The sequence below is a fragment of the Ambystoma mexicanum genome, chromosome 13 (assembly GCF_040938575.1).
Source record: "Ambystoma mexicanum isolate Mex_15411 chromosome 13, UKY_AmexF1_1, whole genome shotgun sequence".
NCBI classification, from domain to species: Eukaryota; Metazoa; Chordata; class Amphibia; order Caudata; family Ambystomatidae; genus Ambystoma; species Ambystoma mexicanum.
This window is the reverse complement of record NC_090938.1, coordinates 254377943-254394555: the sequence shown is the minus strand read 5'-3', so window position 1 is coordinate 254394555 and position 16613 is coordinate 254377943. Positions and strand designations below refer to the sequence as shown.

The window sequence follows — 16613 nt, the reverse complement described above, 5'->3', positions numbered from 1 at the left end:
CGACACGGATGGAGAATCTTCCGCCTTCATATTGAGTGGATACATAAATGGGGAAATTATTGTTAGCTAATGCTACACACTACCGCAAGGCCGAGAGATAAATACGTAAACTTGACTCACCAGTGGAGGGATGTGGACGAATAGAGTGGGAATAGCGGTTGAGAGCAATTTTCGCTTCGCTCGCGGTGTGTTCTTCTTTATTAGCAATGATGTGGAGTACATGTCTGAGCTAAAGTGCCTGCTGCAGATGCGTTATCGATCACCCCTCTTGTCCGCAAAGACTTCTAGGACTCTACTTTCAAGCTCAGACGGTGGATATCCGCAATATCGGACCCATTCTCTTATCTGATCTATTGTTTTAGGGAAAACATGCATTATAGTACCTTCAGATTTTTTATGGGTCTTCGAAGGGCAACCGCCAATGGAACAGGCAGGCATTGTGGAAAGTTCTGAAAAGTAAAGATCAACAATTCTCTATGAATACCAATGTGTTAAAAAATTAAATGACAGATACAAGGTTCAATGCAAGGTTTGTTTTGGTTCTTGGAACTATACACGTTATTCACATGCGCATAAGTATTTGAATAACTTTAAAAAAATAGAAAAATAATTTGACTAAACTCAGAACATGTGACTAGTTCCTTGCATGTACTGTCTTGAACGAAAAGAAATTGGACGCAAAATGATTATGGTACATGGCCTTACCTTGACGAACAAACAGTTAGATGCAGGGATCAGAGTAGTTTCTTGTCGTAGAACAGGGAGCAGTTCACAGGTTGCAAACTGACGCGTTTCCTCGAAGTGGTCACGGAAGTTCACAGAGACGAAGAGCAGATAACCAGCACCTTCACGGGTTGACTAGCAAAGCGCAAAGAAGTTCTCATTAGAAATATGAAGTGGGTTATAAAGAATTCGAAACAGGGGTGTGTTTGTGAATGAATGACGTGTATATGTCGTGGCATTAGGCGGTTTGCAGGGGGGCGTCCAGCGTGAGGGGGGATGCTTGGCAGGAGAGACGGGGTCTGGAGGTAGACATGGGAACAACAACCCATGCTCTATAGACCACTTTGAAGTGTACATGGTCTTTGGCACCTCTTGGCCTTTATCGCTCCCTGACAGCTCCACTTGCCAGCGCAAGTACCCCGGTGCGAACTGCCTTTGATAGGGCGGGGGGGTGGATTGGGGCGGTGGTCGTGCAGACAAGACTCGTTTGCCGCAGGACCTCACCAAGGAGAGGCCATCTAACTGCATGTAAGAGGCAGGCTGCAGGATCTAGTACATGGAAGGCAGGGGGGTGAGTTTATAAATACCTCACCCTCCCAGGAGAATATATGAGTGCAGTTCACCCTGGAGACCCTGGATGCCTAGGCAGTTAGTCAGCAGCAGGCTGGCCTGTGGTGGCAAGGCGGCACGGGCCGGAGGGGGTCATCTCTGTACCCGGTGCCCAAAAGGATGATTTATTATGATCAACTATATTGATTATTTACCTATAACCATGTTTTGTATCAATAAAATCCAACGGCCTTTTATTGCCAACGCTTGAACAAAGTGGTGTGGTAAGTATTTTTGGGGGAGGAGGCAAGGCCGGGAGGCTTGATGCCAACCCGCAAAATAACATATGTATGTCTGCTGCATATGGGTTCAACGGTTATGTGGATTGAAGGTGGGCGGCCAGCGTGAGGGAGGATGCTGACCGGAGACATGTGGTGTGTCAAGACAAGGCACAGGAAGACTATTCAATGTTCAATGGAGACACACTAGATTAATTTAAAAAATCAAAACAACCATTGTTAAAATATATGTTGGGTTTTATTTTAGATCTTAATTTCAATTGAACATAAATAATAAACATTACACATTGTAAAGTTCTGGTTGCAGCACATCCAGGGAAAATCCGCGGTATTGTCCACTGTCGCTGGGGAAATGTTGTCTAATGGCAAGTACCGCACAGGCAGGTATTACTCTCCGAACGCGGTGTCCGAGCCTCCCGTGAAGCCACCAAGTGAAGCAACGATAGGCCACCAGCCTGTACCACCTGTGAAAAAGAAAGATGCAAACTGTATTAAAATGACAAAACTTTCTTATCACTGTCAATTCAGGTAAAAAATGTCATTCTGCTTTGAAAAAAATTCTATCTAGAAAATGCACAATATGGAACCAATTTACATGCATTCGAATGATATGTAGATGTAATTTTATATGTGGGAGACGACCATGAAATAGTAGTGGCATCACTGACATCACAACCAGAGTATACTTACTCGTTACTCGGATTACACGGACAAACAGTGCCGCGAAGTTCGTGCATAAGCACCATCATCATCCTCAACACGGTCCGTGAGAGGCAGGCTTCCCTGAACTCTGGCAGCTCGGTGATGCATTGCGGACTTGGCTCGCCTTCCGAAATGTAGGCCAAGCACCCGGAATTTTCACGGCAGCAGCAGTTCTCCTCCTCAGTTGGCATTAGCTCGCACCGATTGCACGTGCACCAGGTGGAGACGCCGTCCATGCGACATGGTCCAGGCTCTTCATCCGTTGACTGGTCCTCCCAACTGCCGTCCGAATCACCATCGTTTTCGCGTGCTTGCCTTTCCAGTAGTTCTTCCTCGGTGTACTCGGGCTCGTACATATACGGCATTATTGTAGCCATTGTGTGGTAAAGAAAGTAAAATAATTTACAGAGATGGTACAGGTGTTCACAAGGCCTAGAAGCAGCGAAGGTAGCTGACCAGAGCACAGAAACGAGTCACAGAATACTCAAAATAACACAGAGAGAGTAATGGAATCGAAAATCTGCTGCTGTGTGTTGTGAAACGGTGTGTTTATACTTATTGAGGAAAGAGGCATCCTGCCATTTCCATGGCGACACTTCATTAGCTGAGGCGCAGCGATTGTTGACACGAAACGTGCTTTGGCGTTGGGAAATGGGCGGTACGCGTCTGCTGATGTCAGGCTCAGGGGCGGGGGATTTGATTTAGTGCAGCAAAAGCAGGTGAGCCAGGTCGATGGGGGGAAATGATAGGATTATCAGAAAATGGCGGCTGATTTCGAGTGCGTTAATGGACGAAAAGTCGGCTATGGTCCATAGGAAAGTTTTCTACGATCTACCGATTTATGCTTAAAAACACATGGCCGAACCGTAGGGACAATAAAAAAAAAGTCCCGGAACTATCCTTTAAGTGGTAGAGCCAGTTTAGTGCATATGTTTGGACCGAGGACTATTTCTTTTTTGGACTATAGACGAGCACCTTAGTTTAGACAGAAAGGGAAACACCCTTTTAGCAATAGGGATAGTAAGGCTTGTTCCTTTCAATTTACATAAAACTACACATACCCAGGTCCTGCTTATGTAAGGGTGCAGATGGAGGACTGACACAAAGGTGCATGCTTGGAGCTATAGACTTTTATTAATAAATAAAGCAAGAGAAAACCTATATTTCCCTATTGCCAAGAGTGTTTTCCCTTACCTCAATTAAAGATCTAAGTTGACTGTCAGGATGTCTGTTAAAGTAAAAGTGTCCCGCATCTTGTGTCATGAAAACCCTACCTCTGGCCCTCACACTATAAACTAAGGCATACAACAGTACTGTTCTGATCCCAGGAGAATGCCTCCCTTCTCCTGGGTTAAAGTAAAAGTGTCACACAATGTTTCCTTGGTGAGCGAGGAGAATGCCTTCCTTCTCCTGGCGTTTGATCTCGGTCTCAAAAAAAGACCTGGGAGGAATGACACCTTTCACCATGCCTGTTCAACCTTCCTCTTGTTCCAAGTTACCAGGAGAATTACTTCCTTCTCCTGGTATCTGTAACACAATCTCTTACAACCAGGGGGAATGACTCCCTTCCCCTGGTCTTCTCCTCCTTCAGTTTCACACGTGCAACACCCAGCTCTGAGTATAATGAGGGTCTGCAACCCTGGCTTCTCTCTGCTTCTTTGGTTTTGCCCACTTGGTCCACTTCCTGCCAAGTACTGCCATGAGGAAGATGACTCGTATCACTCTCCTGGTTTGGGTCCTCGACCCTTAGTCCTCTCCCCTTCCCTTTCTGTCCCCTTGTCTGCCTTGCTTGCCAAGTACTGAAGCAAGGAAGATAGTTCTGTTTGTTATATCTGTACATGGTTTTGCCTCCTGTACCTTTCAGCCCCAACCGGTCCCCGCACCTCTCTGGTTACCTTCGGTGTTCCCGGGATGCATGCCCGGTTTTTCCTGGGGTCTTGCTTCTACTGTGCTGTGTGGGCATCTCTGCATCTTGTTGCCCTCACCTTGCGGATCTCCCGCCCGGCTCTTGGAGCGATGGTCTGGGTGCTGCCTTTTGCATTCGTGTCACCGGCGGCCAGCCTCACGTTACTGTCTGGAAGCTGTCTGGCAAAGGAGTCCCTTTGTCCTCTTGCCTCCGGGAGCAGACTTCATTCAGCTCCGTCCTGGCCTACTCTGCATCTCCTTCATGCTTCCCGGGCTTCACGGTCTCTTGTCCTGGTTGGCTGCTTCTCCTTCTTTGGTTTTTATGGCGTAGGAGGAACCACGCCTTGGCGGAAGTCCATACCACTGCAGTTCCTTCTTGGTATTGCTCTTTATGGCCTGAGTGCAAGCTCTTCTCAGTACTTGCATGATGGTGATCTTTGTTTCTGATGATCTTCTTCATGCAAGTAGTTGAGTCGGCTATACTATTTATATTGTCATTAGTCTTCTTCATCTCTGTGCTGTTAAGGTAAAAGTTAGAATTAGCTCATCAGTCCGGCAAAGTCTCCTTAACATCATGACCAACAGACTTAGAAGAACTGACCTTGCAGTGGTACCGATTAGCATTGCTAAAGGAGCTCTTTATAGACTTTGGGGTCTCCACTGTGAAAGAATGGTAAGGCTAAGTCACGGAATGATAATTGTTACCCTTAGAACAACATGGTGTTATAATCGGATTGTGGGGTTGAGGGTTAGCGAGGCTGTGCCTCAGAGCCAGGTTCTAATCCCCAAGTGCATGTGGTGCGATTGTCAGCTTGAGGGCTTGGGAGTTAAAGGGGCCATATCTCAGACTTGCGTCCTTTTCCCCAGGATGGGAGTTCTTCCCCATGAGGTCCTCCCACATGTCACCCCCCCAGGGGCACTATAGGTTAGGGGCCACACTTCCCTGGCCTCATGGAAAGGGGCTCTCTCCTGGGGAGAAGCAACGCCAACCAAAGGATTGTCACTTTTGCCACACCTAGCCAGAAACGCATAGCCAAGAAGGCCCAAACTGCCTTGCTCAAAATGTCCACCTTTTGCTAAATCGATCCCTTCATCCCGCTGCAGTGCTTCCTGACTGTAGTGTAGGCCCTTCTGGTCTTGCACATCGGTGGGGGAAATTCTCACTTGACCCCCCCCTAAAAGCAGTCCACCACACTGCAGCAAGTCTTATTACGAGTGCCTGGAAATTTGATTGAATCACCCTCGTTCTACTCAAATTACATTGTCTTCCTCTATAGGTCAGGATACTGTTCAAGACTGCATGTATCATCTACAAAGTAGTCAGAAGTAGCACACCAGCGTACCTGTCATCTAAGCTCCACATATCTAGTGGCGCACACTCCTCGCACAGCAAATTGACTAACCAACTAAAATCACAACTCACCCGCTAAGAGAACCAGTAAACAATCCTTCTTTTGTTATGCAACACCCTTTGGAACAAGATCCTAGTATCGGCTCGGAATGGACCCACAATTCTCCAGTTTTGAAAATCTCTCAAAATGTGTTTTTTTTCAACAAAGCTTGACCAAGCCTGTGATAGGACATTGGTGCCTGGCAAACACTTGCATCTGTTGGTGTGGAGCCTGACTCCTAATAAATGACTTTAGAGGGATGGAGCCTGACTCCTAATAAATGACTTTAGAGGGATGGAGGGTTTACAGTGTTAGGGTGTTTTGTGCAAGCTCTGGCAGGACTACAGCCTGCCAAGCTACAGAGGAATCTGGTACCATGTGTAAATGCCTGCTCTTCATCAATGTTAGTTTGTGGCCCTTAGAACACTTTCCTAGTTCATTAGCTGGCACCTGTCACTCAGGAGGTCATAGATGATCTGTAGGAGGGTATGTACAACCCCAGTAGCAAGTGGGTCTCAGAAGATCAAACAATTGGCGATGCTTGGGCCAACTGGGAGAAGGGGAGGCGTGGTGGTTTGAGAAATCTTTTGAAAGATGTTACTTGTACCTTTAAGGAGAAATCCTTATTGATAGATTGCAAATAAGAGAGTGCTGGGAAATATATGTATGTAGCTAGAGATGCTTCCAAGCTGCTGATGGCCTTAGTGTGTTTTCTCTAGTTTAGGCTGAACGCCCTATATTTCCATCACACTTTACCTTTCCAATGTGGTCATTCCCCATGTTACAAGATCCTTTTTTATCTTACAAAACACTTGACTGTTACCGCGGGTATTAAAGGAAAACAATGGCTTCTTTAAGACAACTTTAACATTCAAATCCTAACAAAAATGCCTTTTCGATTCTCTCTCTTAACAGGATATCAAATTGTCAATGCTGATACTTTACTCCGGGTTTATAAAGGTAAAGAGATATACATCCAAGATCCCCAGGATACAGAGACTGCAGATATGAACAAACATGTTATGTGTAAGTAAGGTTGTCCACAGAATCTATGTGCCTGAGGGCAAGGGCAGAACAAGGAAATGTATCATTTTCTCATCAAATAAATTGTGATTGGATCAGGCAATGTGACCTGGATTTACAAATGAGATATCGTTCTTTAGTACCTCTCTATGCCCATTGTCCCTGCAGATACCTCCGTAATGATTATGGAGGATACCTCTGAGCTGATTGATGATTTCAGAGTTCTGTCAGTAGGGTGGACTCCACTTGTTAAGTTTTTTTTTGTTTCTGTCCGGGCCCTAACGCCTAAGGGTCCAGGGCTGCGCAATATAAATAACTTAAAGTAAAGTAATGGGAGTACAATGGGGATTCACTCATTTGCAGGGTGAACGCCCCATGAAAATGAGTTAACATCCCCTTTTGAATGCTAATTTTCTAACATCTCATTGCATATTACAGTGATGATATAGCTTCCGGATACTGTCCCTTGTGTAATGTCAGAATTGTGCTGGGAGTGTGAAAGCCGGTGCAATTGCATTCTACACTCCCAAAATAATTTTGGTCTAGGGACATTGGGATTCTGGCCCAAGAAAACTCTGTACACTTGACCTTACTTAATAATAATATTTGTTGATAGAGGACTTCATTTGCTCACTAGTTCTTTCTTAACGGTTCTGCGTCTGTGTACCATGATAAAAGGGTTGCGAAGTCCGCAGTAAGTTCCACATTACTCCAAGCCCTAGACCTCTTCTCACTACTTCAATCGTGTATTAATGAAAGCAGAAGCTGCTATTTGTAGGACACGCCGAATAGTAAATATCAAGTCCGGTTATAAGGATATCCACAATGAATATGCGTTATAAAAATGTACATCTAATGAGGGTTAGTAGGGATTGTATTCAGATTTCTTTGGGATATTCTCAAAATGCCTGACCGGTTTTACCATTCAGTGGATTGATAATGTTGGTCCGAATTATTTGTAATGCCTGTTTATCTGTGCAGCTTCTCATCCAGCAGTAAATCCGGATGTATTATTCAGAATCAAGCATGAAGAAAAGGAGTATTGCACAGAACAGCAAAACCCAGAAGAAGGAGGAGTCTGTAACACTGCCAGTGCATGTAAGTCTGATGGACTCAAGGATCAAGGCCCACTCCCCTATTGTTGTTCAGGCCATGCAAGCACTCAAGATGTGAGCATTTTGGTCTAAAGGTTGCATAGTTTGCCATTATCAGAAGGTGCTATGTTAGAGGTCTACTCTCACTTATCCCACTTTAAACCACAGCAGCACTTATGTGAACAAGTAAAAGAATATCTATTTTCTTGCAATTGAATTTTTTTATGAAGTATTTTTATTGTTGTCACACACTGCACATGGAAAGAAATGAGCGTTGTTGCGTGGCATCCAAAATGACGGCGCTCCGTTAGCTCTGTTAGCCTGGTGCCAGTAACGGGGGCGAAAACTCCTTCTAAACCACACTGTTGCCCGAATGCAAGCTGATCGGGATCCCTGACTGTGCACAATACTTTGAGCCCAAGGTTGAGCCAACTTAACACCCTGTGAGGGATGCGTGGAGCACAGCATTGCTGGTGGCCGTGTGGTCTGAGTGAAGTGGAGAGGACATTAAAATGCTGCACATATCCTTGGTAAGGGTCACTGCTGCTCTGGCATGTTAGGCGAGAAAAGGTGAGGGTTATGATCGGGGAGTGACGGAGTGATCTCAGATGCTCTCCGGCAGCTGGGGTGTAGCCTGCGCTAGTGCACCTGCACTGCTGTGCCTTGGTGTGTCTGCCCGCGGAGCGGGGAACATTGGCAGTGCCCAGTTGCATTACCTGCTTGAGATCACCAGCTCCTAGCGTTCCCAAGACCTTGACTGCGCGGGCGGTCTATAACTTTGCTTTCATTGCCTCTGGCCCATTTTGGGGGGCAGTGACCTTTTACCATTGCAGTGGGGCGACTATATTGTATAGCCCATGGACACGTGGTGAGTCCACTACAGAACCATTGTTCGGCTGGCCTGAGGCCCTGTCAGGAAAGATTTCATATTAGAATGTAATTTTCCCTCCCTGTGTCAACCCCCAAACATTCTGCTGCTGTTTTACACCCTGATCTAACCTTTGCCAGAGAAGCGCAGCCCTCAGCTGCACTCCTCTCGGCTTTTGCTCACTTCTTATGGGGAAACTGACATGCCCTTAAGACAGTCAGTACTGGGAGACCTTGTTTCCCTTAGTCCTTTCCTCATGTTGCAGCTTTTGCAATCTAACTTACTTTACCGCACCCTTGGGTCTCTAGTCATTCCAAAGGCTCTAGAAACTCTCGCTGGACTTATAAGGAACTGTACAGATGTGTCACGGACAGGATTGGTGGCAGCTATCATTTTCTTATGTCTTTAACCCTTTTTTGCCATGTTATCCGCGCTTACTGCATTTGGCACAAATAGGTGGCCTGGCTCCCAAAATGGCCATGCCACGAGGATCTTTGTCCTGTCCTTTGGCCATCTTGCCCCTTCACCCTCCCCAGGTCGAGCCGACCCGGGTCAGGCCTTATTTGGTCATGCACTTTCCTGCGAAACCCCAAAGCTTTCCCGGGCTTCTGCATTCCTTGTGTGTGTGCCTCCAGGATGTGGGCTGGGATGTCTGTTCCCAATACACATCCTGGGTTCCAGAGAGTCTGGAGAGTCCTGAATGACTGGGACCACTGTGGTCTGGGATTGGTCCACGTATGGAGTGAGTGTTTGTGAGCAGATCTCCCATTGGGTCCTCTCCGTTTTGGCGCGAAGGGAACTTTGGATAAGAGGAGGCCGAGAACACCACTACCAGGTCGATCTCCTGAGTTCACACGAACAAAGGATAAGGAGCCAAGTATCCTGCAACAAGAAGCCGAGTCGAGGAATCGCTGGTGACCCACTGTAAGGTTTGGCACCGTGAGCCCGTTGTCATCCTGCGAGACCCCTCTGCATCTGATCGTCCTAGAAGGTGTGCGAAGGCGCTTCGACCCATTGGAATAGTGGGACCAACTTTTCTCGGCACCTTCGTCAAACCCTGCAAGTAAGCCTCTTCGGAAGTGTCCCTGGGCCAACCAGTGGGCTGGACAGTTTACGCAGGAAGTTTGCTCTGTTCCCGCCGCGGTTTTGAGGAAGCCCTCGAAACTTGGTATACTGCTTGCTCTGTGTCCACGGCACCCTCACACTGAATTTCGTACACTTGGCATTCCCAGGTCTGAAGTGAGACGAGTGCGCCCGGACCGGAGTAAATGCAGTTACCGTGTTGCCCTGCTGTGGCAACGACCTGTGCAAGTTCGCTGCACTTGTGACCCCCTTGACCCTGAAGCCTGCTACCGCTGAAACTACACGGTGTCGAGACGTCCTGCTTGTCGCATTCAAATCTGCCAGCGAAGTGGACTGTACTGGTGAAGTCTGGGTCGGGGACCGGTGAGTAGTCCATACCCCAACCGGTGGCCCCGAGCGCAGGAGCCCATTTTGTTTATGCACAATATGGCCCCGAGGGCCCTTTCCTTTCCACATCTATTGCAAAATAGCGACTCAATCCCGCACTCGCAACCTGCCTCTTCCCCTAAGTGGAGGTCCTGCTTGAATAGTGGGGACTTCATCGACCTTATCCACCTTCCTGAGCTGCTAGTGACCCTTGAAGAGACCCTATTTTGTCCATTGGCACAAGCGCGTGCATGTACTATTGAGCATAAGGCTCCTCTCTTCGTAGGGCTTGGACTGCCTCTTAGTTAGGTGTATTCTTGATGTGGATCTGGGACTAATGATTACTTCCACTGCCTGTTTTCCTCCCCATCTAGGTGGTCTACATATTTGTGCCTCTTAATCCATTAGACCCCTCTGGTCTTGTATATATGTCGTGTTGATTGTGGTGTTTTGGTTTACTTTGGTATTATTATGATTCTTTGCTATGGTCTATATTACAAAGGCCTTGTAATAAATGTGTATATATTTTTAATATAACACCTGTCTGGAGTAATTTGTAAGTGTCCTTGCTTTGTGTGCTCATTGAGGTCTTTCAGTCACCCTCAACCCTCTTGAGACTTAGTCTGGACCGCCTGCCATAGCTACCCTGATTGGTCTGGCTTGTCCAGAGGTTACCCTGTTCCAAGAAACTAGGTTGGCCTTCTGAACCTCTGCCCCTCCAGGTCAGAGTTCAGAAATCCCTCTTAACCACCCCGTCCACGCTCATTGCTGCAATTTAGGCCTTTCACCTCCATTTTGCTGCACTCTACTGAGATGACGAAAGTGGGCACGAAGAAACAGAGTTCCATATACGTATACCCCAAGACTGACTCAAAGCAACCAGATGCTGGGACAGTGGTCGAGACCATGGACACTGCCACTGCGATGACTGAGACCCAGCGCATGATGGCCTGCATAAAGGAGGGGTTCTCAGCAGTCCACAGCAATCTGGATGACATCACAAGCATGACTAGAAAAAACAGATCCGAGGCTGACCAAGGCAGAAAAACAAGTGAGTACAGTGGCAGATTATGTATCAACTCTGAAGGCCAAGGTGGTGGTGCTATCCAAGCAGGTCCAGGCGGTCACCAAGAAAAAGGACGAACTTGGGTCTAGGTTGCACCAGAGAGCATCACAGAAACATCACTGGAGTTATTCATCGAGGACATTCTTCTCCCACTGCTAGGCAACCCCAAGCTCTCGCCTCAGTTTGTGGTGGAGTGCGCCCACAGTTCCTTGGTACCCAAGCCCAAACCAGGTGCCCAGCCGCGCCCAATAATTGCGTGTATCCTCAACTATCATGAACTAGAAGCCCTCCTCAGTGCTGCCTGTGAACAAGGAGACCTCATGTTGGCATCCAGAAAGTACATATTTATCGCAAATTCTTTGGTGGCGTGCATTAAGAACGAAGACATTTATAGCGGCGAAGAGGCAACTCCGAGAGAGGACCCTCAAATATGCAATGCTGTATCCTACCAAACTGTGAGTTGAATTGAATGCTAAGACCTACTTCTTCACATTGACCGGAGAGGCTTTGACGTTTCTAGACGAGAAAATGCCTACGCCGTGAGCGTTTGAAGCTCAGGCCCGAACTTAGTTATGGTCAGAACGTTTGCCTTGCCACACTTTCCGCTCCACCTGCCTGTCAAACTGGACCTTTAGCCTATCACTGTGCTGGTGCTTACTGTAAGCAGCTAAGAACAAGGCTAAGGGGTCAGTGCCTTATAGGTATATGTCAAAATAGGAAGTGTGGGAATACTTGGCTTTCGATATTTCTAAGCCTGTTGGATGGCCCAGGTTTGTGCCCGCTGCGAGGAAGGCATGGTATCAAACACTGAAGACAGACACAAGTGATCACAGTTCAAGGGTTTTTATTGAACTATCAAAATGGATTGGAAAAACGCCTGTCTAATCCTAAATCTAAAGATGGAAGCAAGCTTCAACCATCAAATAATAACACAGTCCCAGTAGAAACTTGTCAAAATAAAAGGGCATATACTAAAACACCTATTGCCAATCCTTACTTCTAAATACATATGGTGTGGAAAACAATGTTATGCTAAAGAAAAGTGTTCATGAAATGATATGTCAGGATAGTTGAGCCATTGGCTTCCCTTCCCCAAATTTTCAAAACAGGACAAGGCGGCACACTCGAGCTTAATACACACTCTGGTTTCTTTTGCACGAGGATGCAGTTCAAAACCCCAATATCGGGAACTTCTGAGCCTAAATCTCTTTTCCTTTAAAAGTCTCTTATTACCAGGGGGTGGGGGGCGCTGTTGCGCACGTTGGAAATGGCCGCCTGATCTAAGAGCTCCCGCTCCACTAAGAAATCCTGAGCTAGTTTATCCATCCAGCGCTGCCTGTTTCGGCTCAGAGGGGCTGGGGGGCTGGCCCGGCCGCCCGTGGGTGACCAGACGAAATCCTGAGGCTCGGGGTCTGGGGTCGCCAGAGATACGGCACGATTCAGATTGACCGGTATACGGAGTGACAGGAATCCGGAGGCGAGCTCCAGAGCAGTCTACTACAGAGCTGCAGCGCGGCTGAAACGGCTGGGCCCAAAAGGGGAGGAGCTTAGTGCCGGCTCTGCGCTGACACTCTTCTGGTGACACGGTACGGCTTCTGGGCTGCTGTGGCGTGGACGACTCTCCGGCCCGTACCTGCCCAAGGCCCGACCCGGCCCCGGTGGTGGTTGCCGCAGTTGCTCAGCCCCAGAGAACTCCTTACAAACCCTACAGGGCGGTGCGGGGCGAGGCATCTGGTGCAAATCGCAGTACGCGGCCTGAGGAACTCTGCAGTAGTAATACCCGCACGGACGACCGGTAAGGAGACGAGGCTGGGCGGAGAGGGAGCCCCCGCAGGATGCCATTTTGTCGGCCGGGGTAGCAGCTAAATCGGACCCGCAATCACCCTTGCTGAGGCTCCAGTGCCCGAGTGGGCGGGAAACCAGACCCCTACTGGAAACTGTAGAATATTTGGGATACAGTATACTGCACCACCTGGAACGCCATTAATCATGGGGGACCCACAGAGGCCGGCAAAGGGCTCCAAGACCCCGGGGAAGCTGAGGAAGGGCCCCATGGACAACTACACTGGGGGTCAGGGTCAGGCCGCGTCAGCCAACGCCCACGCGGCCGACACGGAGGACCCTGCTGCTGATTCCAGTGAGAATTTGGACAACCTAACAGCTATAGTCCAAAATGGGTTTCGCTCAATAAACACAAAGCTGGATGACATAGTCTCTACCATCGGCTCCTTAAAGGCTAGAGTGGAGAAGGAAAGCCTACGCATAACGGAAACTGAAACCCGTATCAGCACAAATGAAGACACTATCTCGCACCACAGCCTTGATATCATCCAAATCAAGGAAAGCATGACGAAGCTACAGAGCAAGTGCGAGGACCTAGAATCGTGCTCCAGGCGCAATAACATTCGTGTTGTGGGCGTAGCGGAATCATTTGGAAAGGGCCAAATGGAGACACATCTTGGGACAATGCTTAAAACCCTGTTCGGACTGGAGGCCTTCTCTGAACAATTTCTAGTGGAACGAGCACACCATACGCTGGCCCCTGCACCTAAACCAGGCGCGCCACCACGCACCATAATTGCTCGGCTCCTCAACTATAGAGACAGAGACACAATACTACGAAAAGCGAGAGGTGGGAACCCTCTACTATGAGGAAAGTCGCAGACATTTGTATCCTGATTTCTCCTCTGGAGTTCAAGCGAGCAGAAGGTCCTATGAGCCAGTTAAGAAGCTCCTAAAAGAGCGCCAGATTCCATACGCTTTAATGTTCCCGGCAAAAATGAGGCTTCAACATGCGGGCAGGGCCCATTTCTTCGAGTCCCCAGCGGAGGCCATGCATTATATTGAAACTTCCATACCCCTTCCTCCCAGAGGGGGCAAACCAGCACAAAACAGGCCCAGACCCGTGGAATGAGAAACACTTGCGTGTCGACCCTGCTTGGGCCCGGGGCCCATATTTTATTTATTTTTATTTTTACATTTATAGAGCGCACTGCAGCCCATAGACATCGAGGCGCTATTACATGAAGGCGTAAGCAGCAAGATTGTGTAAACATAGGAAACAAAAGGTACTTAGTTACAGAGAGAGGAGCGGAACATAGTTACAAATGACGTTCGTGAGCCTGTAGATATAAAGGCAGGAAGGTTTAGACAAACAGCCTGGTTTTTAAGGCTTTTCGGAAGGCTAGGTGAGAGTCAATCCCCCTGAGGAGCGAAGGTAGGGCGTTCCAATGTGAGGCTGCTAGGGCTGAGAAGCTCGAACCGCCCGCACGTACTCTACAAGTCTTGGGAGTAGAAATCAGGTTGGTGTAGGCAGATCTGGTGGGCCTGGCCGAGGAGGGTCGTGAAATTCTCTGGGCAAGGTAGGGGGGAGCAAGGTCATGGAGGCATTTATGGGTGAGGGAGAGGATTTTAAAGATGATCCTCTGCCTAATGGGCAGCCAGTGGACCTGCCTCCTAAGGTCAGAAATGTGGTCTTTCCTGGAAAAACCTGTAGCGGCCCTGAGGGCGTTGTTCTGGGCAAGCTGGAGTTTGGCGATGTTTTTTCCGGAGGTCCCACCAAGGAGTGCGTTGCAGTAGTCCAACCTAGATCCTATGATGGCCCTAGCAATAGTGAGGCCATTTTGTGAGGATAGGAAGGGTCTTGCTGCGTAGATGAGTTTGGAGTAGTATGCTGAAGAGTAACTGATTAAGGTACACCAGGCACTTTGGTTGGTGGAGCTGTTGGACCTGATCGGTGGCCATGTGAAGCAACATGGCCACCCGTGGAATGTTCCATAAGTTGTATGGGCTACATCTTCAAGTTGGGGGTGATGATGATGAGGGGGGGCGGGCGGGACAGGGTGAAGGGGAAGTTACGTTCAGTTGTTGGATGGACTTATGGTGGCATTTTGTTGAGGGTTTTGGCTGCCTTCCGGAGCTACCTCTAAAGGGAGGGTGGAAGGGGAGGCTCCAGTGCCCGAGTGGGCGGGAAACCAGACCCCTACTGGAAACTGTAGAATATTTGGGATACAGTATACTGCACCACCTGGAACGCCATTAATCATGGGGGACCCACAGAGGCCGGCAAAGGGCTCCAAGACCCCGGGGAAGCTGAGGAAGGGCCCCATGGACAACTACACTGGGGGTCAGGGTCAGGCCGCGTCAGCCAACGCCCACGCGGCCGACACGGAGGACCCTGCTGCTGATTCCAGTGAGAATTTGGACAACCTAACAGCTATAGTCCAAAATGGGTTTCGCTCAATAAACACAAAGCTGGATGACATAGTCTCTACCATCGGCTCCTTAAAGGCTAGAGTGGAGAAGGAAAGCCTACGCATAACGGAAACTGAAACCCGTATCAGCACAAATGAAGACACTATCTCGCACCACAGCCTTGATATCATCCAAATCAAGGAAAGCATGACGAAGCTACAGAGCAAGTGCGAGGACCTAGAATCGTGCTCCAGGCGCAATAACATTCGTGTTGTGGGCGTAGCGGAATCATTTGGAAAGGGCCAAATGGAGACACATCTTGGGACAATGCTTAAAACCCTGTTCGGACTGGAGGCCTTCTCTGAACAATTTCTAGTGGAACGAGCACACCATACGCTGGCCCCTGCACCTAAACCAGGCGCGCCACCACGCACCATAATTGCTCGGCTCCTCAACTATAGAGACAGAGACACAATACTACGAAAAGCGAGAGGTGGGAACCCTCTACTATGAGGAAAGTCGCAGACATTTGTATCCTGATTTCTCCTCTGAAGTTCAAGCGAGCAGAAGGTCCTATGAGCCAGTTAAGAAGCTCCTAAAAGAGCGCCAGATTCCATACGCTTTAATGTTCCCGGCAAAAATGAGGCTTCAACATGCGGGCAGGGCCCATTTCTTCGAGTCCCCAGCGGAGGCCATGCATTATATTGAAACTTCCATACCCCTTCCTCCCAGAGGGGGCAAACCAGCACAAAACAGGCCCAGACCCGTGGAATGAGAAACACTTGCGTGTCGACCCTGCTTGGGCCCGGGGCCCATATTTTATTTATTTTTATTTTTACATTTATAGAGCGCACTGCAGCCCATAGACATCGAGGCGCTATTACATGAAGGCGTAAGCAGCAAGATTGTGTAAACATAGGAAACAAAAGGTACTTAGTTACAGAGAGAGGAGCGGAACATAGTTACAAATGACGTTCGTGAGCCTGTAGATATAAAGGCAGGAAGGTTTAGACAAACAGCCTGGTTTTTAAGGCTTTTCGGAAGGCTAGGTGAGAGTCAATCCCCCTGAGGAGCGAAGGTAGGGCGTTCCAATGTGAGGCTGCTAGGGCTGAGAAGCTCGAACCGCCCGCACGTACTCTACAAGTCTTGGGAGTAGAAATCAGGTTGGTGTAGGCAGATCTGGTGGGCCTGGCCGAGGAGGGTCGTGAAATTCTCTGGGCAAGGTAGGGGGGAGCAAGGTCATGGAGGCATTTATGGGTGAGGGAGAGGATTTTAAAGATGATCCTCTGCCTAATGGGCAGCCAGTGGACCTGCCTCCTAAGGTCAGAAATGTGGTCTTTCCTGGAAAAA

General features: G+C 48.4%; 1 protein-coding gene across 2 annotated transcripts in view; it reads left to right on the top strand.

The window, feature by feature from the left end:
• Positions 1-16613, top strand: part of LOC138521156 (zinc finger protein 2-like) — a 219858-nt gene that overhangs the window by 132642 nt on the left and 70603 nt on the right. For both annotated transcript variants that reach the window (XM_069633736.1, XM_069633735.1), the window contains exons 3-4: positions 6485-6595; positions 7574-7690. In XM_069633736.1, coding sequence (XP_069489837.1) covers positions 6485-6595; positions 7574-7690 — 228 coding nt within the window. The remainder of the gene's footprint in view (positions 1-6484; positions 6596-7573; positions 7691-16613) is intronic.